This window comes from Chenopodium album, chromosome 10, assembly GCF_948465745.1.
Source record: "Chenopodium album chromosome 10, dcCheAlbu1.1, whole genome shotgun sequence".
NCBI lineage: Eukaryota > Viridiplantae > Streptophyta > Magnoliopsida > Caryophyllales > Amaranthaceae > Chenopodium > Chenopodium album.
Window position 1 is genome coordinate 61,032,580 of NC_137843.1, and position 22,261 is coordinate 61,054,840.

At 34.9% G+C, this 22,261-nt stretch overlaps 2 protein-coding genes across 2 annotated transcripts; both read left to right on the top strand.

Moving 5' to 3' along the window:
• Nucleotides 1–204: 204 nt before the first annotated feature.
• LOC145564451 (F-box protein PP2-A11-like) lies at nt 205–9,000 on the top strand. Its single transcript, XM_081624753.1, has 3 exons — nt 205–760; nt 898–1,016; nt 8,321–9,000. Exons 1-3 carry the CDS (start codon nt 464–466, stop codon nt 8,748–8,750), a joined length of 846 nt encoding a protein of 281 aa, XP_081480879.1. The 5' UTR covers nt 205–463; the 3' UTR covers nt 8,751–9,000.
• Nucleotides 9,001–12,571: 3,571 nt separating this feature from the next.
• Nucleotides 12,572–19,432, top strand: LOC145565645 (putative E3 ubiquitin-protein ligase ARI7). Its single transcript, XM_081625579.1, has 13 exons — nt 12,572–12,748; nt 16,119–16,243; nt 16,537–16,648; nt 16,705–16,882; nt 17,097–17,233; nt 17,451–17,555; nt 17,740–17,822; nt 18,225–18,332; nt 18,422–18,509; nt 18,614–18,703; nt 18,826–18,873; nt 19,127–19,198; nt 19,292–19,432. Exons 1-13 carry the CDS (start codon nt 12,572–12,574, stop codon nt 19,430–19,432), a joined length of 1,464 nt encoding a protein of 487 aa, XP_081481705.1.
• Nucleotides 19,433–22,261: the final 2,829 nt, after the last annotated feature.

The following is a 22,261-nucleotide window of genomic DNA, read 5'->3' on the forward strand; positions in this document are numbered from 1 at the left end:
AAAAAAAAGGTACTCACTAATCTCTCAACCAAAAACTTTGTTGTCACAATTAATAGTACGAGTAGCAATTATCATCATTACTATTAAAAAAATTATTAAAAAATGTAAAAAAAATTCCCACGTTTTTCAGTTAGTCTACTTGATTGATTGGCCTATAAAAAACCAAGCATCCAATAACATTTCCAAAGACCCTAGTATGTGCCCATGTGGGACCCAATCCCACTTTCCAATTTCCATCTTATTACCAACATTCAAAAGTCACCCCACTCCAACCAATCTTGATTTGAGCACCCTTCTTCTTTTTTCTCTCTCTAAATGGCTTATTTCTAAACTATGCTAAACTCCATTGTTAGCTACTTCTCTTCCATCTCTCTCTCCGTTTTTTACCTCTTATTATACCATTAAATTTCTTATTATCATAACCTATTTTTTGTCTAAATTTTTTTTTTATTCTTTTAATAAGATGGGAAGTGGGCAATCTGGGCTGAGGTCCACTGGGAGAATTGGGCTGGGTGACTTGCCGGAAAGTTGTGTGGCGGTGATATTGGGCCAGTTAAGCCCACCTGAGATTTGCAGGCTTTCGGAGGTCAATTGGGCTTTTTATGAAGCCTCATTATCGGATTTTGTTTGGGAGACTAAGTTGCCGTCAAATTACGAGTTTCTTGTTCGGAAACTGTTTGGTGAAAGTCCCAAGAGATTTAGTAAGAGAGAGATTTTCTCTCGACTTTCTCGCTCTGTCAGATTTGATGCTGGAACTAAGGTAAACATTTGTTTATTTTTATTATTTTGTCGAGTTCGACTTTCGTTCAGACTAATAGTGTAATTTGAACTAGTAAGGTAATAAATGATCCAGTTCGGACGAGTTTTTTTATTGAGTTGGATTGTGGCTGTGTGCAGGAGATATGGTTGGAGAAAAATAATGGGAAGATGTGCATGGCGATTTCATGGAGAGGAATGACGATCACTGGAATAGATGATCGTAGATATTGGACTCATATTTCGACTCATGAATCCAGGTTAGAATTTGATTTTGTTTTGTTTTTGATTAGATTTATTATTTACGAATTACGATAATATTTCATAATTAGCACTGTTTAATTGGTTCATTCCATTTTTATACAGAAAGTTTCTAATTATGGACTTTGGATTATAATAATTTACTAAATTAATGTTTGATTACTTTGTTGCTATAATTAGTGTAACATGAAAACAAAACCCTATCAATGAATAGGCAAGATTAATTAGTAAAAGCCTGGTTGCACATTCACAACTGCTTTATGTACAGATCTCTAGTCTTGATCTAGAGCAAGCGCGAATTAGTGTTAGAGAAATGCATATTGTATTAAGCCAACTCCGGTGTGTTGGAGAGGACTACCGTCCTTGGTGATTCTGGGGCACCATATACCGACACAGGTGATGTTGCAAGAAGGCAACACTTTAAAGTCATTTTCTTAAGATAGAAAGAATTATAGTGTATTAGGTTAAACTAGTTAATGCTATGATTGATAATGTGAGGCAGATTTGGAGTTTTCTGGTTAATTTAAATAACAAATTAATTAATAGCCTAAACATGCTGATAGATATTATAGGATATTATAATATTTGTCGCAGAGTAGGATATATTTGTATATATTTGTGATATAGTTTGTATTCTTATCGTACTAGGTTTCCTAACAAGATTAGGACTAGTATTGTAACACTATATATATTATTCAATGGTACACACTCCAACCCAAGGAGTTTTCCCGAAATCTAACATGGTATCACAGCCTAGATTTTTTTAGGGTTCCACAAAATTTTTAATTTTCTAAAAAAATCCGATCCTTTCTTCCGCAACACTCTTCTTTCACGTGGTTATTCATCACCAAATTTTGCTACCTTCTTTGTCCTTCTTGCCGCAAGATTGACGATTGTTTGTTCCCAGTAGCAGCCTTTTGTTTTTTTTTTCCTTAATCAACAATGGCCAAAGAAGATGGACCACCTTCCCCACCTCCTCCTCCACCTTCCAACGACTATCACCCTGCTAATTCTATTAGCAATATCAAGAATGAGGTGCCTGAAATTCTTGATCGTGACAAAGGGAATTATGGTAGTTGGGTAGAACTCTTTGAGATTCATTGTCATTCCTGCAATGTTATCGACCATATAGATCCAAAATCACCTCGTCCTACGGACCTCACCACGGCGCAGTGGAACCGCCTTGACTCAATTGTGAAAAAGTGGATTTATAACACAATTTCTGCAGATTTACGAAGCACGGTGTTATACAAGAATGCTACGGCACAAGAAACTTGGGATAGGCTCGCTAATATTTTTCAAGACAATGGTGAAATTCGTGCTATTTATCTTGAGAATCAGTTTAACAATTTGTTTGTTGAGAATTTTCCAGATGTGTCTTCTTATTGTCAGAAATTGAAGGAATTAAAAGATCAACTTGCTAACGTTGGTCAACCCGTGTCCGAGAGAACCTTGGTGTTACGTCTTTGTGCCGGATTAATTGACTCGGACTATGATGGAGTGGCTCAGTCCATCACTCGATCAAATTCGACCTCTACCCGGATTTGATGAAGCAAGATCAAGAATTTTGTTAGAGGAGTCTCGAAAATCGGCAAAGGACAACTCCGGGCAAGCGTTTCTCACGCAAACAACCAACACCACCACCACCACCGCGGCAGCCGCCCAGCAGCAACCACCGCAACAGCAAGGCCGGGGTGGTGGTGGCGGAGGACGTGGCAGCAACAGTAAAGGCCGGGGTGGAAAACCCAAGGGAAAGGGCAGGGGCCGTGGCCAGACACAGCAGCAGCAATCGGCCCAAGCCCAGACCACCCCACCTAATCCGTCAGGCCCAACGCAGCAACAGTTATGGGCGAGCTTCCAGCAATGGGCCCAGCAGGCAACATGGGCCAGGCCGCCAGCACCTTTTCCTGTTCAGCAGCACCAACAGTCCATTCTTGGACAGCCTAGACCTCAGCAGGCCTATACGGCCCAATATGGGCAGCCCATGACTCCAACAGACTTGGCTTCTTCATTTTCCACAATGACACTTCCAAATCCCGACAATCAGTGGTACGTGGATTCGGGTGCCACATCTCATATGACAAATAACGCTGGTAATCTCTTACCCCTGTTTAATTTAAGCACTAAAAATCATATTTTAGTTGGTAATGGTCATCGTATTCCAGTAACTGGTTATGGTCATGGCTCCCTTCCCCATCCTAACACACCTCTTATCCTTCGTGATGTCCTCCTAGCACCCCAACTCATTAAGAACCTTATTTCAGTTCGTAAATTTACTACTGATAACTATGTGTCTATTGAGTTTGATCCTTTTGGTTTTTCTGTGAAGGATCTTCATACGGGGAGGCTAATAACGAGATGTGATAGTTCGGGAGATTTATATCCAGTCAGAACCACCAAGTCCACTCCATCAACCTGCCTTGCTACTACCCTCAATGCCGTTTCCCCTTCTACTTGGCATAGTCGTTTAGGACATCCTGGGGCTCAAGTTTTTAGCTTTCTTAAGTCTAAAAATCATATTTATTGTAATAAGGAGCATGTCTCCCATTTTTGCAATTCATGTCAATTAGGAAAACACACTCAACTTCCCTTTGATAATTCTAATAATACTACAGTTTGTGCTTTTGATATTATACATGCCGATTTATGGACTTCTCCTATTCGTAGTACTCAAGGTCACAAATATTATTTAGTTTTATTAGATGATCATACTCATTTTGTGTGGACCATTCCGTTAAAATACAAATCTCAAGCTTTTCACTCTTTTATCAATTTCCGAAAATATGTTGAAACCCAATTTGAACGTCAAATTAAAAGCTTTCAATGTGATCATGGTAGGGAATTTGATAATGACCCCTTTAAGCAGAAATGTATTGACCATGGGATGCTTTTTCGTTTTTCTTGTCCACACACTTCTTCACAAAATGGCAAAGCCGAGCGTATGATTCGTACTCTTAATAATATTAAGCGTACTATTCTTTTTCATGCGTCTCTTCCCCCTTCGTATTGGTTTTATGCTCTTGAAACGGCCACTTATCTCCTAAATATTTTGCCCACAAAAGCTCTTAAAAACAATACTCCTGCTTTTGCCTTGTTTGGAAAAACTCCTTCGTATGATCACATTCGTATCTTTGGGTGTCTATGTTTTCCTAATTTATCCGCAACAGCTCCACATAAACTAGCTCCTCGGTCTACACCATGTGTTTTCTTGGGCTATCCTATTGACCATAGAGGGTATAGATGTCTTGATCTCACCACAAATAAAATAATCATTTCCCGACATGTCACCTTTGATGAAGCGACTTTTCCTTTCCGAAATCTCGCTCAATTCCGAAGTAAGGATTATGATTTTTTAAGTGATGATGATACACCTTCACCCCATTTGTTGCACCCCTTACTCCATAGCCCGCAACAAACCAACCCAAACACACAAGGCCCAACTGCCAATCCTGTCAGCCCACAAATCTCCCCTATCCAACATCCCACACACGGCCCACCTGCCCAGCAGCCCAGCCTCGTGTCACCTGCCCACCAGCCCAGACACACGCCTGTCCAGCAGGCTACTCCGCAGGCTGGCTGCGGCAGCCCAGTCCCAGCCGCGAGTAGCCCGCGGACCCCACTGCCCTCACCTCCCACGGCCAGCAACCCCGGCCCAGCCACAGCAGCCTACTCTCCGCCACCGATGCGTGGCGTTCCTCCCATACAACCAACTCGGCCACCACCTCCCTCGCCCCGGGTCACCCGTAGTCAACGGGGTATTTTTAAACCCAACCCGAAATATTGTAACCTTACAGTTCAACCTTCGGGTCCCACTCTTCATAAATCACCCCTTCCAAAGTCCTATAAACAAGCTTTAAATGACCATAATTGGAATGTGGCGATGAATGATGAATATGGTGCTTTAATTAAGACAGGGACATGGGAATTGGTGCCTAGGCCTGCGGGGGTGAATGTTGTTAATTGCATGTGGCTATTTAAACATAAATACAAGTCTAATGGTGACCTTGAAAGGCACAAAGCTCGTCTTGTATGTGATGGCAGGTCGCAGGAAATTGGTGTGGATTGTGATGAGACTTTCAGTCCGGTAGTTAAACCGGCCACTATTCGTACTGTTCTCAGTTTAGCTATGGCTAAAAAGTGGTCGATACATCAATTAGATGTCAAAAATGCATTTTTACATGGTGACTTGCAGGAAACTGTTTATATGCGCCAACCTCCGGGTTTTATTGATCAGAAAGCACCCACTCATGTTTGTCGACTCCGCAAGGCTCTCTATGGTTTGAAACAAGCTCCCAGAGCTTGGTACCAACGCTTTGCAAATTTTCTCATCAAATTGGGTTTTGTCATCTCTCAGAGTGACAACTCTCTATTTATTTTTCGACAGGGTGATGATATGGCATATTTGCTTCTATATGTTGATGATATTATATTAACTACCTCTTCTGACAAGTTGCGTGCAGGGATCATATCTCAGTTACAAACTGAGTTCCCTATGACTGATTTGGGTCCGTTGAGTTATTTTTTAGGGATAGCGGTAACCCGTACTCCCTCTTATTTGCTACTTTCACAGGAAAAGTATGCACATGAGATTTTAGAGCGTGCAGGTATGGGCTCATGCAAGCCTGCAGCTACTCCAGTTGACACTAAGTCAAAACTTAGTGCAGATGCAGGACCACCATTTCGGGATCCGACTTTGTATCGTAGTTTAGCAGGTGCTCTTCAGTACCTCACTTTCACTAGGCCAGATATTGCCTATGCGGTACAACAGGTGTGTCTTTTTATGCATGATCCTCGGGAACCTCACTTTGAGGCATTGAAACGCATTCTGCGTTATGTTCAGGGTACCATTGATCACGGCTTACATTTATATCCGACTGTTTCTCATCGACTTATTACTTACACTGACGCTGACTGGGGAGGTTGTCCCGATACCCGACGTTCCACATCGGGCTATTGTTGTTTCCTTGGGGACAACCTCGTGTCTTGGTCATCTAAGCGTCAGCATACTTTGTCTAAGTCGAGTGCAGAAGCAGAATATCGAGGCGTCGCGAATGTTGTCTCAGAGGCATGTTGGCTTCGTAATCTTTTACTTGAGTTACATTGTCCTCTACGGCAGGCTACTATTGTTTATTGTGATAATGTCAGTGCTATCTACCTTTCTGGCAACCCGGTACAACACCAACGCACCAAACATGTGGAGATGGATATTCATTTTGTTCGAGAAAAGGTCGCTTTGGGACAAGTTCGGGTTTTGCATGTTCCTACTAGATATCAGTTTGCAGACATTTTCACCAAAGGCCTACCACGAGATTTATTTCTGGAATTTAGGTCCAGTCTTAGCGTTCGCCCTCCTCCCGCTACGACTGCGGGGGTGTGATAGATATTATAGGATATTATAATATTTGTCGCAGAGTAGGATATATTTGTATATATTTGTGATATAGTTTGTATTCTTATCGTACTAGGTTTCCTAACAAGATTAGGACTAGTATTGTAACACTATATATATTATTCAATGGTACACACTCCAACCCAAGGAGTTTTCCCGAAATCTAACACATGCGATGTGATATTTTTCTGTATCCATACGAGTGTTGATCGATTTATCAAACTTTGAAAATAATGTTAGCTGTATTTACAAAAATCATGAATAAATGTCCATAAATCTTTTCTTGTGAAGCAAATTAAAACAAATACAAGAGGCTACAAGCTAAGCTCATATTATATGAACTATGACGTGAGCGTGCACAAAAAGTTTTAAGGGTCGTATTCAAGATTTGAACTTTTTGGCTGGCTCTGAGTGTGCAAGAAAAGATATTTCCTTAATTCATGGACCAAAATTATTTGTATGAAATCATAGTGGTTGTATGAACGGGAAACATGAAATTAGTGACAGTTATAAGTGCTACTCGTAGCCAATGAAAGGAATAAAAGGGATGCAAAAACAGAATTGTATCAACAGAACAACAAAATGATGTAGGGTGTAGTTTGATGCTCATAGTTAAAATTTACAAAATTTACCTTTCTAATCCATTCTTATAACTGTTTTTTTCCCTTTCGAAGCTGATTTAATTTGTGATTTTGTGCAGTGCATAAATAGTTTGTAATATGAGACTTTATTAGTGAGTTCTGTAGGCATTATTATTACTTGGTATGCATTTGACAATTTTCATGTTTTGTGTGATCATCTGTTTATATTGAAAGAAAATATGAACTAAATTAATTTATGATTATATGAATACTATATGATTTATTTGCAGCTTACATACTAGATCTGAAGCTCTAATTTTCTTGCTTAACTTAATCCATGTTTGAAAGTCAATGTCATCAAAATAAGTTACAATATCAACCTATATGAGATCACACATGTATAGTAAATTAGTAATATATATGATAGTAGATCAACTAAATTGGACTTTTCTTGGTTATTTAGCTTTGGGAATTGGTCTGCTTCCTGATCTTGCAACCTTATTAGTTTAAGTAAGTATCAGGTCCCACAACTGCATTAACAAAGGAAGCATTGTAGTCATGTTGTAGGCATCTAATAATTGCTGATTTTCTTTCAATTTTTTTTTTTTTATTAATTAACGTGTTTAGCGATTTAACTGTCAATTTGATCACCAATACACGCTGTTCTTTGATTACCATTGGCTGCCTTGTGTAGTTTTCTTCATGTATATATACGTATTAGCTTGTGTTTTCTTCATCTTCTTACGCAATTAGATCCTTAAATATCTTAGACTTTTCATGATTACATTGCTTGCAAGCTAAACTTAGGCGTTGACCCCTGTTCCTTCAATTAGTAAATTAATTCTAACATCTGAAAAAAAAAAAAAAAAAAAGCGTATGAGCTTGTTTGGTAGACGACTAATAACGGCAGTAATAGAATTAGATTTGTATCTTATATCTAGTTTTACATTTCATTTAATTCATGATAAAGAAAGTCCGTCCCCAAACACGTGTTTCTCTTCATGTATAACAAATACCATCTAATATTATTATCATCTGGTAGCTAGTAGGATATGGGACTAATGGGAATTGGGAGTAATAGCGGACAACCATTGCATATAGATGTAATGGTAAATTGCATTTAGTCTCTTTGAGTTTTTATCAAAGCTGGGGTGAGCTTATAAGGCAGCATATGCCTTACCCCTTGCGTTGCCCACCTTGGAGGGGTGTCTTTAGAGGCATTGGGGTTAATGTTGATCTTGATGCATAGATACATATCCTCTTGAGTGGCTTAGGATTCAGAAAAAAGGAAAAACTATAACTACTGATTGAGAATTTCTTGTGTCGTGTGTAGATTCCAAGCGATTGCATACCTAAAGCAAGTATGGTGGTTGGAGGTGGGAGGGGAACTGGAGTTCAATTTCCCTGCTGGTACATACAGCCTGTTTTTCAGACTTCAGTTAGGCAAACCCTCCAAAAGATTTGGTCGACGAATTTGCAACACAGAGGGAGTGCATGGCTGGGACAGAAAGCCAGTTAGGTTTAAATTGTCAGGCTCAAATGGCCAGGATGCCGTCTCCCAGTGTTACTTAAAGCCAGCTGGGAACTGGCTTAATTACCATGCCGGGGATTTTACAGTTGAGAATCACCATACTCCTATGAAGATCAAGTTCTCCTTGGCTCAAATTGATTGTACACACACCAAAGGGGGGCTTTGCTTGGACTCTGTAGTTATATACCCTAGTGAATTAGCAGACCGTATGCAGCAGTCTCAGCTTTTATAGTTCACTCTTAGTCTAAGGCCGGAGGTTTTGTAGATGATAGAAATCTGTTGGAAACTGGGAGTGATAGAACTATTCATTTGTTAGTTTTGTCATAATGTCATATGTATGCTATAGGTTTATAGCTTGATATTATTTTTTCAGTATTACAGATGCTGGCTTATATAATACTATGTAAAACTCTATATTAAACATTCAAAAGAAAAAAATTGAATGATTTGTTGTACATGAGGGCAGACCTGTATTTTGCTCCCTCCATTTTCCAGGAACATAGATAGGTCAGAATAGAAAATATTGCCCAAGCTTCAGAATGTAAGATGAGCTTCTACTCTTTAGAGATTACTGATCAAATAATCTTCAGCACTCTTTAGAGATGCCTGATCAAATAATCTTCAGCTTCTACCGTTTACAGCCGGGTATGCTCTGTTAGAAATGCCGAAGCTCAACATTTTTGGCATGGAGACAGTCTTCTTCTTCTTCTTCTTCTTCTTCTTCTTCTGCTTGAACACCTTAATCCCATAAGTGGGGTCGGTTACATGAACCAACACGAGGACTTCTCTGGAGGTCATCCATCCCAGTACTACTCTTAATCATTGTGGCTCATGTCAAGTGATGTGACAAAGTTTGACACGGAGACACTGTCCTAACAATAAACACTAGTGCAGGACATAATATACATGAACATATATCTGATTTAACATGTGCAGTTCATGTTACAAACAATAAGACGCATAGCAATATTTTCCCCGCATTGATATATATTTGTGTTTATGCTTCTGATGGTGTTCTTTACCTCTACCAGTGCCAAAACTGATTTTAGTACAGAGTGAGTACTAGAGATTACTTGCTGTTTTTTTTTTTCTTCTTACAACTTGAGCTTAGAGATCAAATTTATCAAGTAACTCCACCTGACATGATATACAAGTAACCATTTACAGAGTACAAGAACAAAATACAATATAAAGTAGCAGACTAGCAGTATCAAAACTCCAAAGGCAAATACAAAAAAAATCCCTACAATTTTTTCTTTAGATATCCACTGTATTATCATCTTCCTCCTAATGAGGTTTCCTGATGAATAGGATTGTTTAAATTGAATGTCTGCTTGATCTCTTCAAGGGACTTTCCTCTTATAATACCTGCCACCACCTTGCTTGTCAAATCTTCCAAGCCTTTGATTTTCAGATTATGCGCGGCCTAATAGATGTTTCAATGAACAAGTTAGAATTTGTAACACTATAACAGGCTACCATATTTATCACAACTCTTTACCTCAATTCTAAATAACTGCTGTTTTTGTCTTTTGATGTCAAAATTTGACAGTAATATTTTTCTTCAAATACAATGACATTTAATGTAAGTTTTCCTATATACGAATCTGGCAACATAATTTACCAACAGAATTTTGATCTCGAAACCACATACATACCAGAATGAGATCAAAGAAAGCAGCCTGATCAACTCGGAAGAGATGAAGTGCCCATTCTATGAGAGGATCATCATTGTTTTCTACAGCACTCGGGTTATCAAGGCACTTGTTGAAGTAGTCAATGACTAATGACAATGTCTTACCATTTACCTCTGAAACCGAAACAACTTCTATCATGGATTTTATGGTCTCTGATTGCATTGCTGCTACTTCTTCCACTTCAAAGGTCTTTCCATCTGAGCTCCTTAGCTTAATCTCTCTTATTGCTCGTAGACGACGAAGACATGTTGTTGGGTGTCTAGGATGTTAATTGTTCAACATGATTTGCTAACTATGATGCATACATAAAAGGTCATAAGGGAGACTTAGGCAAGGAACACTATATTGAATTGGTACATAAAATATCAATGGGACTTGGTAAAGTTAAAAGCTGTATACAGTATGTCAGTATGTATGATATTCCTCTAAAGATGAACATATTTTTTGGGGGGAGAAAGGTAAAAGCATTTTTTGCTTATTGGTTGTCTGACCATTGAGTGTTTAATCTGCTTATAAATTTATAATAAAGTTTATTTTCTAGTGAATTCGTTATTGGCTATTGACTTAATTATGCAAAATGATCTTTAAGGACATTAGCATTTATAATACGAAGTTTATGATCACGTACTCTTTATAAATATATAAATACATTACTCCGTATTAAATTGTTACTATTGCTCCTAACAATTTAATAAGGAGTAGTGATCAATACGAGTATTACATTAATAATACATAATAAATACAATAATCTGTATTTATTACTAATACACCATAATTACTTTGTATGAATTACTGCAAGATATAGCTACGGAGTGATTATTATCAATCGCTGTTTTTAATTAAAGTAATCATCGCAGATAAAATAATACGAGTATTTTATTATCATTGCAAAATTCAAAATCAAAAGCTAATTTGACTATTTTCTTTTACTATTAATATTAATATTTATCTTAAAATCAATTTTTCAGTCAATCAAAAATGCTATTATTAACCCATTCTACTTGACCACGTGAAAAAAATGTCGAACTTAAGACTATCAAAATATCTTTTTTAAAAAAATATCAAAAAGTCATTTAGTAGTATCAAACAAGGCCATAATTGAATAATTATAATTAGAAATTTCAACATTTAAATTAAAGTTTGGTAAAATAAAAAAGGAATTTGGAATCTATATGGGTTTAGCTCAATCCAAGATAGGAGTATAATTGTTTTCTTAGTTTGGGCTTTGATTTAGGAAGTGAACCCAACATCCCATCTATTCCTTATCTTGTCTTGCTAAAAAAAAATTGATATCTCATTTGATATATGTAATGGATTGTAATCTATTGTGATTATACTAATATGTAGAGTTTTAAGGTCACTAAATCAAGCCTGATTTTAAGCCCATATAAAAAATAGAATTAAAAACTAGTACATTATTAATTTTTTTTCTAGGTAGTTTTAATAAACCTATTGAGATTATTGAGTATCATAAAAGATTTCTCATTTTTGACAGCCTCAGAATGAGATTTCATTAAATGTTACCTACATCCTCTGTGATATGTTACCAAAACTAGGTTAAACTATATCATGTGACAGGATCAAGTCAATTATGAAGAGATTTTCTATGGTTTAATTCTTAAAATCATAACTGTTAAAAGTTATTGTAATTTCTTTCCTTAAGTGAAGGTCAATTATCACTCATTTTGTCCTCAATTAATTGTTTTATAATCCATTTGTTTCAAAATAATTGATACATTTAGCATCAAATGAAAGTCAAATGCATTCAACAAATACTCCCTACGTCTTTTTTATTTGCACACAACATTTCTCCTGACATGTATGTCAATGCAAAACTTTGACCTTTATTTTCATTAAATATCAATAAGTATAACAATTGGCATAGTTAAACTTGACATATGCATGCCAATACATTAGTTTGACCTTTATTATATGATTAAATATTAATAAATAAAAATTTAAAATAAGTTGATATTATGAAACCTTATATTAATAACTATTTAACAATATATTTTATGATAGAATTTGTTTTTAATACGTTGCTGATAAGGTATGGTCAAGGTTGATATATGAACAGTGAAATAAAGTCAAATGTATCAATTACTTAGTTACAGAGGGAGTAATAGACTAATATACGGACAATTATTATTGGATAGAGGGAGTAACGTTTTTTTAATTTCTTTAACTCCCTCCACATTTTCCACCCTACTACCTCCTCTCCCCCACCCAATCCCTTCTCCTCTCTATAAAAAGAGTGTCATTTCTCTAGCCTAATACCTCTCATCCTTCTCTTCTAATTGTCTCTAAAATTAAGCTTCTTATTAAAACAATATTTTCTTTTAATCAAATTAATCTAATGGCTTCACCAAAAAACACAAACAACAACATTCTTGAAGAAGAAAATGAGCCACGAGATGTTGAAATGTTGTGTGACTCATCTTCTTCTTCTGATACTGATTATGATGGGCTTACTGATGCTGATGTTATGCTTAGCGACTTGGAAGAGACAGAAAATAAGGATGGTACTATTAAGGTATAAATTAAACTACACCCTTCTTATTCAATAACTAGCAAAAATCATTAAAATTTTGTTATGTGCATTAATCTATTTTATTATTGCATCCTTCATACAATGACACACTTCATAGAAAATCATGCTTTTTATGTTTTAACAAATAGTTTTAATTTGTTGATACATCTTATTTTTAATGCATAGAAAATTGAATGTTGATTAACAAATTTATTTATGGTTTTTTATTTTTTTTTATTTTTTTTTTTATTATTTTTTTTTTCTATGACATCTTATCAACATTGATGTATTAAATTTTGCCTCATTTTTCTGTTACACAATGTTTAATCAAATCAATTCCCATTTCAAAGAAAAATGCACCCTTTCACAATTTTGTATGGATTACTAAAAAGTTGGAAATTCACAATTAAGGGCCCTTGAGGCTTGTATGATATGTTTGTAATTTCAATTTTTTGGTTTTTAAAAATCATAACATAAGAGTCAAAATTAGTCAAACTCATTATAATTATCATGATTTTGACATCTGTCAACAATAAATGAAAAATCACGTTCGACATCACTGTGGTTTTTGATTTTTTTATTTTAATTTGAAAGTTATATATATTTAACAAAATAAAAATTAGTCAAATTAATTAAAATCATAATTACTTTTAAAACTAATAACAAAAATGTCAAAACAATTTTTTCTGGTTTTCTTTTTATTAGTTTAAAAAAATAATCTGAAAAATTAAATACAAAAAACAAAAACAAAAACAAATAAGCCCTTACGACACACAAATAAATAAATAAATAAATACTTGAGTTTATATTTGAGTCCTAAATAACTGTGTACGACACTTGCGACATAAAATACCCACGTCTAGAGGTGTCAATTTAGGTGTTTGGGTCGGGTTTATTAAAGTCGGGTCGGGTCGTGTCAAATCAGGTCTCTTTTAAAGTCGGGTTGTGTTCAACAAGTCGATATCTGAGGTTAACTTTTTTTTCGGGTTGATTTCAAGTCGAATTAGACTGTAGGTTTTTGACACCTCTACGACCTTGTCTACAAGATTAGTCAAAATCGAGTCGCATAGTATTGGACCCTTAATAGCGTAGATCGAGACTACATCTGACAAATTAGAGAGAAATAGAATATAATGGCTTTTGTATTGCTTGTTTATTATTCATCAATAGGTTGAGTATTTATACAAAACCTAAGAACATAAGATAGGAAACAATCTTCCTAAAAGATATACTTAAATAATATCTTAACATATAATAAACCTAAATATATTATTCTCCTAATAAGATCAATACGGAAAATATATCACACATATATTTTCCGATATTATCTCTAACACCCTCCCGCAATCGTAACGGCAGTAACACGAACGTTGCGATTGGAAATTCTTCAAATTGTTGAAGCCGAGATGCACACTTCTTGTGATGTCGCCTTCAATTTTTTTTTCCTTTTCTTCAATGATGAGAACGTTCATCTTTTCGAACTCATCTGTCATCAATCAAACAGGAATGTCATTCTTTTCGAACCTGCAAATATAACAATTTTTGGTTTTTCCAGAGCAAAACCGAGCTCCAATCAAATATTGGTTTTTCAGAGTAAACCACACTCAAATTTCTTATTGGTCTTTCAGAGTAAACCACACTCAAATTTCTCATTGGTCTTTCAGAGTAAACCACACTCAAATTTCTTATTGGTTTTTCAGAGTAAACCACACTCAAATCTATTATTGGTCTTTCAGAGTAAACCATACTCAAATCTCTTATTGGTTTTTCTGAGTAAAACCAAACTCATATCCAAATGAGCAAAATCATGCTCGAATAAACTCACAAAAAAAAGAAAAAAAAATTGCACAGCGGAATTTTTGGGTAAAATTTATGAATCCCGCCGGTGAGTTTAGTTTTCTAACCCACCGGCAGGGGGGAAATTTTTGTGAATGGCCCCAAGATTTAACCTGCTCTTGATACCATGACAATATTAAGAGAATTAGAAGAATTTAGAAATTATATTTCTTGATCAAAACCATCGACCAACATGAATATATTTTCCGTATTGATCTCTAACAACATCTTATTTTTGTGACGGGGTATGTCTTTTTGAGAGTGTGTTTAGAGATTTTTCTTACACCTTTTGAGCATCTTTGACGCTTTTGGATCTAGGATTTGCATTTCGAGGTAAGTAATAACTTTGACAATTTTGAATTGAATGGGGAAATTTGCATTATATGGCCATGTTTGACACTTTAAATTGGGGGATCAAGACTATAAATATTTGTTTCTGTGGTAGAATTAATAATTTTGAGTGTCTAGAGATTGGACTTAAACAACTTTTGCTCTTTTAGATTTAGATCTTCCCGTCAAAAAAAAAAAAAAAAAAAAAAAAAAAAGATTTAGATCTAGGGTTTGCAATTTGGGGGAAAGGAATAAATTAGACAAGTTTTTTTTTTTTTATCAAATTAGTGGGGAATTTACATAAATTGGCCATGTTCAACACTTAGACATAAAACTCAACCAGTTGAAGCTCAGGATCGGTTTATATACTCTATATCACACGAGTACCAAAAATCGAGTCTTTTAGTGTATGTTGTCTAGACCCTTTAGGTTCCTTCTTGAATCTGATCAAGACTATATAGTTTTTTTTTTTTTTTTTTTTTTTTTTTTTTGAGTAATGGTGAAGAGGTTTATATTAGTGTGTCTTAAATTTGGAATTACACAGTTCGAGTATAATAGATGCTTATGGACTTAGGATTAGCATATTTAGTAAAGGAAAGGCTAGGATGAATGATTATAAGATTTATAACATGATAATCACTCATGGAAGTCTTTTATCATGTTGTTCTGTGGCTTGGTAGTAGCATAACAGTCCTGTGAACTTGTAAATGAAACGCGGAGTATAGTTTAAACAATATCCTTTTTCGAATAAATAGCTTTTAGTAACATGGTGCAAGGTGCAACAACAGCAACAATTGTGATTTTGTGAGTCAAAAATGTTAACAGGAGTACAGGACTACAGGTTAAGTTGATGTACATTTATGTGTGTAGTAATACACAGTATATGGAATGATCAGTTTGGATTAGGTGTTAAATTATGTGACTTAATCTTTGAAATAGTTTAACAAATTTCAAATTAAGTATCAATGGTAAATGATTTGTTTCCCTAATTAATATACGCGTGGATGCACGTGCTTCATACACGCTATCACGTACTGCTTCAACTAATAGTGATTAGTCTAATTTTAGCATGGAAGATTACCTAGGAGAATCAAACTAAATTTCATTGACAAAAAGATATTGTGGTTTAGAACAGGACAACTTTCTCTGATCTTTGGTTTCTTAGATTTATAATTCTAACTGTAATCATTTTTATTATGATGCTCAGAAACCTTATGAAGTCTTGAGCCAAGCTGAAATTCATGAACGTCAAGAACTTGCCATCGCGAGTATTTGTGACATACTTTCGATTCCAAGGGCTGAAGCTGCTATCCTGCTGCTTCATTATAGCTGGTAAAGTCCTATTATAATGGTTTATTCTCTCTAATTTCTTACAGCTTTAATATAATTAGACTTGGCCAATTTCACTTATATTTTAAAGCAGTGGAGGCAATTTTTATAGTCCAGTGTTACAGCTTACTTGCTTATTCTAAAAGGCAATTTCTCATTTCAACATAGCATACTGCTTATACTGATTCATTCTGTGTTATTTTTTGTATTTTTTTTTTTTTTTTTTGGGGGGGGGGGGGGGGGGGGGAGTTAGATCAGAATTGAGGAAAAATCACTGATATCTTCTGATTGAACAGGAATGTTAGCATTATACCTGATAAATGGTTTTCAGATGGGCAGAAGCTCCGTGATAAACTTGGTCTTATAGACGTTTCCTTTGATGGAGCTGGATCATCTAATACAAAGGATGTAAGTTACTTTTTGATGTAAAAATGTTTACTTAACCTGTATATTATGTGTTATAGACTATATCAGTGTGTCAAAATTTCCAGAGTCTATGTAAGGTTGTCATTGTTGAAAACCTCCTAACGAGCTTGAGTTTTGTTGGACAGCTTACTTGTGGGATTTGCTTGGGAAAATTTCCTCCGGAGCTGGTTGCTGGTCCTGCTTGTGGGCATTTATTCTGTAATACTTGCTGGGCAGGTCAGTTCTGATGCAATACATATATTAGCAAAATTAATTCACGATTATATTTACATAAATCTAATAATAACATAAATTTCTATGATGATAATTTTCATGTGTATTTCTATCATTATAATCCTTAGGTCCAAGGCATGAAGGCATCAGCTGATTTTTTCAATTTATAGTGATCTTAAACATATTCCATCAACTTGTGTTTCCTTTTCTCGTGTAGGTTATATTGAGAAGTCACTCGAAGACCCTGTGCCACCCCTATTGTTACGATGTCCTGATACTTCTTGCAGAGCTGCCGTTGGTCAAGATATGATTAACATGCTGGCTTCTAAAGATGACAAGGAGAAATATGCACATGTATTTATGAAATCCTATATCGAGTACAACTTAAAGGTCCATTAGATTTCTGTGCTGCTTAAATAATCTTAAACATGCATCCTCTTTGGTTCATTTCATGATTTATTTTGCTGTCAGAAAGATCCTGAGACCCTTATGTCTGAATGTCTGATAGTTTTTTTGTAAAAAAAAATTGTGTGATTGTGTGTTTCTAATCGCTTCAATGAAACATGTAAAGGCTAATTGGTGTCCCCGTCCTGGATGTAAGTATGCTTTGATTCTTCTTATCGGTGATAACCACCCCAAGGTGACTTGTAAGTGCACCCATACCTTCTGCTGGAAGGTGAGACTTTAGTTTTTTTTCACTGTTTTCTAGTAAACTATAGAAGATTTATTCATGGAATATATAGTTAAACAGGGAAAGAAACATGTGTATCGATTAATGCCCTTATCGATAGACTTGATTCTTAGTAATCTCTGAAGAGCAGAGTTTGGTTGTGTTAGTTACAGAGTTTTCCTTTTTACAGTGTTCCAAGGAAGCTCACCAGCCGATTGCCTGTTCAACTTATTGTAACTGGACTATGGAATGCGTCGTGCAGAGTGAAAACTTGTATGATATCATCCCTGTGACTCTTGGAATTTAAGGGCCTCTTTTCTTCAGCTAATTCAAACAATATTCTGTAATACGGCGTTTTTGATGATCAGTAATTCCATAAAACAAATACACTGTTGAATCAGCTTAAATCTGTTTGATACTTTGATCAGTAAAATCTTTGTTAGTCAGTAGAGTAACAATCAGTTTCAGTTAAAGAATACATGAACTGAACGCTGCAATTATTCTTGATGTTACTAATCCTGATCTCATTCCTTGGAACACAATTGATTCTATGTTTATAGTAATATCAAGTATAGTACTTATTGTAGGTGCTTTGTCGCATCTGTCGATGATATTGTAGTTTACCTGCAATTTTTCCTTTGTCTGATGAGTTTATGATAAACTTCTGTTTTACAGTAAGTCAATCACAAACATGAATGGGTGCCCAAGCTGCTGGTATTCCTTTGAAATGTCTGGATCTCATAAGCATATGCAATGCCCATCGTGTGAATATCACTTTTGCAAGTAAATTCTTGACATTTATATCACATATTTGATTCCTTTGATCTATATTTTTCTCCATCATGCATTCATTATGTTAATATTACTTTCAGGCTGTGCCGTGCATCTTGGCTGGATAATGGTTCATGGAATGGTGACGAGTTCAAACACACATGCTCTAAGGGGAAACAGAAAGTAGAGGTGAGTGCTCTTTTCATTCCTCACTGAAGAACTTTTAGCTAGAGATTACTTATTTTTATAACAGGCTGTTATTAAGAGCCATTTTATCCTTCCTGATCTTATAGAATGATGATAGAGAAGAGAAAGCACGGATAGCCCAGGATAGCCTTAAAAAGTATAATAATAGCTACAATCATTGGATGGCTACTGAAATGGTAATTAACTAACTATAGCGCATATACCATTTCTTGAAGTCTTTTCTTCAGCTTAAACTTAGTTTAGAAGTAAACTGGCAGTGTTCAGAGAGTAACCCTGTATTCTTTGGCTCTCCTTGCAGCACTTAGAAGCGGCTAGGCAAGAGCTTTATAAGCTAAAAAATGGCCAGGTGAGACTTTACAAATTTTGTATGTTGTACTTTCATTAGCTTGCGAAAATTGTTGTCCACTATTACTCTTTTTCTGAAATTTAACATTTTAAGTATGATTTTGTACATTTAATGTTGCATTATTCCATGTAATCAACACTCAAGTATTACAGATTTTGATTCAACACAAAATATATAAGCATTTTCTTGATAAAAATAACTATTTCCTCAAAATTTTGATAGATATGAAGTCTCATCTTTATAAAATTTGCAGCTCAAAGCAATAGCTGAAAAAACAGGCCTAACTGAAGCAGAACTTAGCTTTTATAATGATGCATGGATGCAGGTGAATCCCAGTACTATTATTAAGAAACATTACAATGGAGAAATCATAATATGACATTTACCTTCTTTCTTTTTCCTTTTCTCTTGCAAACAGATTGCAGATTGTAAGCGAGTCATTAAGTGGACTCATGTTGCTGAGTACTACATACCACCCTTTGAAACGAACAGAAGAAACCTCATACAGTTTATTATGAGTATGCTGCTTATTTCTGATATAATATCAACTACAAAATAAGTTTTACTTCCTTTAGTTTAATCATCTTAGATAATCTTCTGCAGGGCATGCTGAATTTGTTGTGGTACAGCTTTATCAGGTTGAAGCTCAGCTGACAGCAGTACTCAATATGGAAAAACTGCCACCTCAGTTCTCAGAGATTCGTGATCGCCTGTGTTTGAAGACAGGGTAATTACATGCTTATTAGCCTAGTTCAATCATCTACATGAATATATTCTAATTCAGATTTTTTGTTACATTCAGAGTTATTAACATATTGTGACTTGACTCATGCAGTGTGGCTCGAAACTACTTTGACAACATGGTGTGGATCATAGAGAACAGGATTAAGGATCTGAAGACTCTTCGCGATCTGATGGGCATTAAGAGTCTGGAACAAGGAATTATTACTACAACAGCTGCTAGTATTGAAGAGACTCCTGAACAGCCAGTCCACAAGAATTGTGAGCATTGTCAGTTTCCAAAGAATGGTCCTGTTGGTTTCCTTTGTGATATGTGTTATCATTAGATCTATTTCTCTTTTGTGTTGGCAAAACAATTACATGGCCAAACCTTTCTTTAATTTGCTTGGAATTGTGATGATTTCATACCATAATTCCTAGAAGAATAATTTCTGGAAGACTATTTATTTGTGTTGGTGAATTGCAACAAGACTAGGTTGCAAGTTTGGAAACTTCATTATTATCTTTGATATTGTGGAAGCTATGTTGTTTTGGGCTGTGCTTTACTATAAAGTGATACGCATCTATCTAAAGAAATTTATTTTCTAATTCGCATGTCTAATATAGACTTGGTTGTACTTGAATTAAATACAAGTACAACCGAACTAACTTGTGAATGTCTCAGGTACATTTTAGTGTTTTAAGTAATTAGAAAAAACCTTTTATAACATAAACTTTGTCTCGGTTCATAGTTACATTTAATACGGTGTATATAAGAAATTAGAAAGTTTTAGACCTGGGTACTTGAAGGGTGGGCAAAGAGCATCAAGTAGGCATCTTTGTAAGGCCCTTTTTTGTTAAGGGAATTTGGCAAAGGGATATATAAGAAATGAAAAGACTTTGTACGAAGTATTAGGTTTTCATGTTTTGTTCCGTTAATGAGATGACATTTAAAGCAGAATTAAGGAACAAAGGGAAATGAAACCCTTCACAAATATCCGGGCTCTTTTCCTTCCAAAATTAAAAGAATTGATAGGATGGTAAAAATTAAAAGTTGTCAATTAAAGTTCCTTTCTTTATCTTTCATTTTTTTTTCATTAGACCAAATAACAAAAAAAATAAAAATAGATAAGTAAATAAATCTTTCACTTTTCATCCCTTCATTTTACTTCAGATTTCTTCCCTTCAAAAATGGTTATTATAAATTTATAGCAAACAAAATGTTCGCAGCCAAAACTTGTGTGGCTTCCAAAATTCCAAGAGTACTATAAATGTTGGATCATTTTTTAACTTGCTAATTGTTATGGATACATATTAGGCGTCTGGGCAAGATCTCATAGGTATTGAACTTATTACTTGATTTGGATATATATTCATTCACATAAATAACCGTATGCGTCTATTAGTAAAATATTTCGATCAAATTAGAACACTTAAAAAATAAGAGTAAGTACAAAACATTAAACATGTAATGGTTTTTTATTTGCTCATTTAAACTTTTGAAATGACCAATAGACCGAACAAGTAGATAAAATATTTTAGAATGCACCTAATAGGCTAATAGCGTTATAAAAGATCCGGGATTAAGTATAGTGCATGATGTGTTGGACATACAGGGAAATAGAAAATGCTGAAAAGTAATTACAGTAGTGATTAGTGAATAAAAAGCATAATCAACTACTTAACAAATATTATTAATATATGATTGTGGAGTACGTACCTTTTTGAAAGAGAGATCAATTGAATGTGAATATGTCTAAATAGTGTCTAATCGAAAGAAAAAAGGACGGACTAAAAGAAATTCTAGGAAAGAAAGTGAAAAAAGATTATTGTCGTACATGAAGTCATGAAGAGAGTTATTTAAGCTAATGATATTATTGAAGTAATCTACTTTTGTAATTCTGGTGAAAGCTAAGCTAAGCTAAGCTAATTAAGCTACTAATTTCCAAGTAACTTTGTTGATATCTACTGGAATTAGCCTTATTTTTATAAGAAGCTCATAATTACTCTTAGCTTGGAAGTTTATCTCATGCATTTAGAACCTGTAATTAAACCATATTTTAAAAATCAAATATTGTTTTTGTTATTTGTTGAAACTAGTTAAATTTAATTTTAACCGGTGTGATCATGATTAAGAGTTTTGAATTTCAGACAAGATCATTTTAGTCCGACTTTGGTTGAATTGATTTTCTTATGCTATAAGATGAGATATTGTTCCCAAAAAAAAAAAAGTTGAGAAACTAGCTTAGCTGAATTTGCCCTCATCACTCAATAGTCCATATAATCATCTATCTATCTATTAATTAATTATTAATTAATAACTTATACTAAAAGCGAATAATCAATGACACTTGTCATTATCTTGTGAAATATTTTCCCGCCTTCTTTGCTTTTTTTTTTTTTTTTTTTTTTGGCAATACCCAAATGAAATATTTCTGCATATCTTTTATATACTTTATATTTTGTAACATTATTGTCAAATATATTTCACAATCGTGCATTGCACGGGATTTCATTTGGGTATTGCAAAAAAAAAAAAAAAAAAAAAAAATTATTTTATATTTTATGTAATCTCAAATTTTAAAGGTGTGAGGTATCCTTAACACCATACTCTTTATTCAACCTCTGATATGCGAACTGTTTGGGTCCAATAAAGCCTAATTGGGCC

Coding starts and splice junctions, on each gene's coding strand:
- LOC145564451 (XM_081624753.1), top strand. CDS start 464: ATGGGAAGTGGGCAATCTGGGCTGAGGTCCACTGGGAGAATTGGGCTG. Junction 761..897: donor GATTTGATGCTGGAACTAAG/GTAAACATTTGT, acceptor GGCTGTGTGCAG/GAGATATGGTTGGAGAAAAA. Junction 1,017..8,320: donor ATTTCGACTCATGAATCCAG/GTTAGAATTTGA, acceptor TGTCGTGTGTAG/ATTCCAAGCGATTGCATACC.
- LOC145565645 (XM_081625579.1), top strand. CDS start 12,572: ATGGCTTCACCAAAAAACACAAACAACAACATTCTTGAAGAAGAAAAT. Junction 16,883..17,096: donor CTGTAATACTTGCTGGGCAG/GTCAGTTCTGAT, acceptor TTTCTCGTGTAG/GTTATATTGAGAAGTCACTC. Junction 17,234..17,450: donor ACAAGGAGAAATATGCACAT/GTATTTATGAAA, acceptor AAACATGTAAAG/GCTAATTGGTGTCCCCGTCC.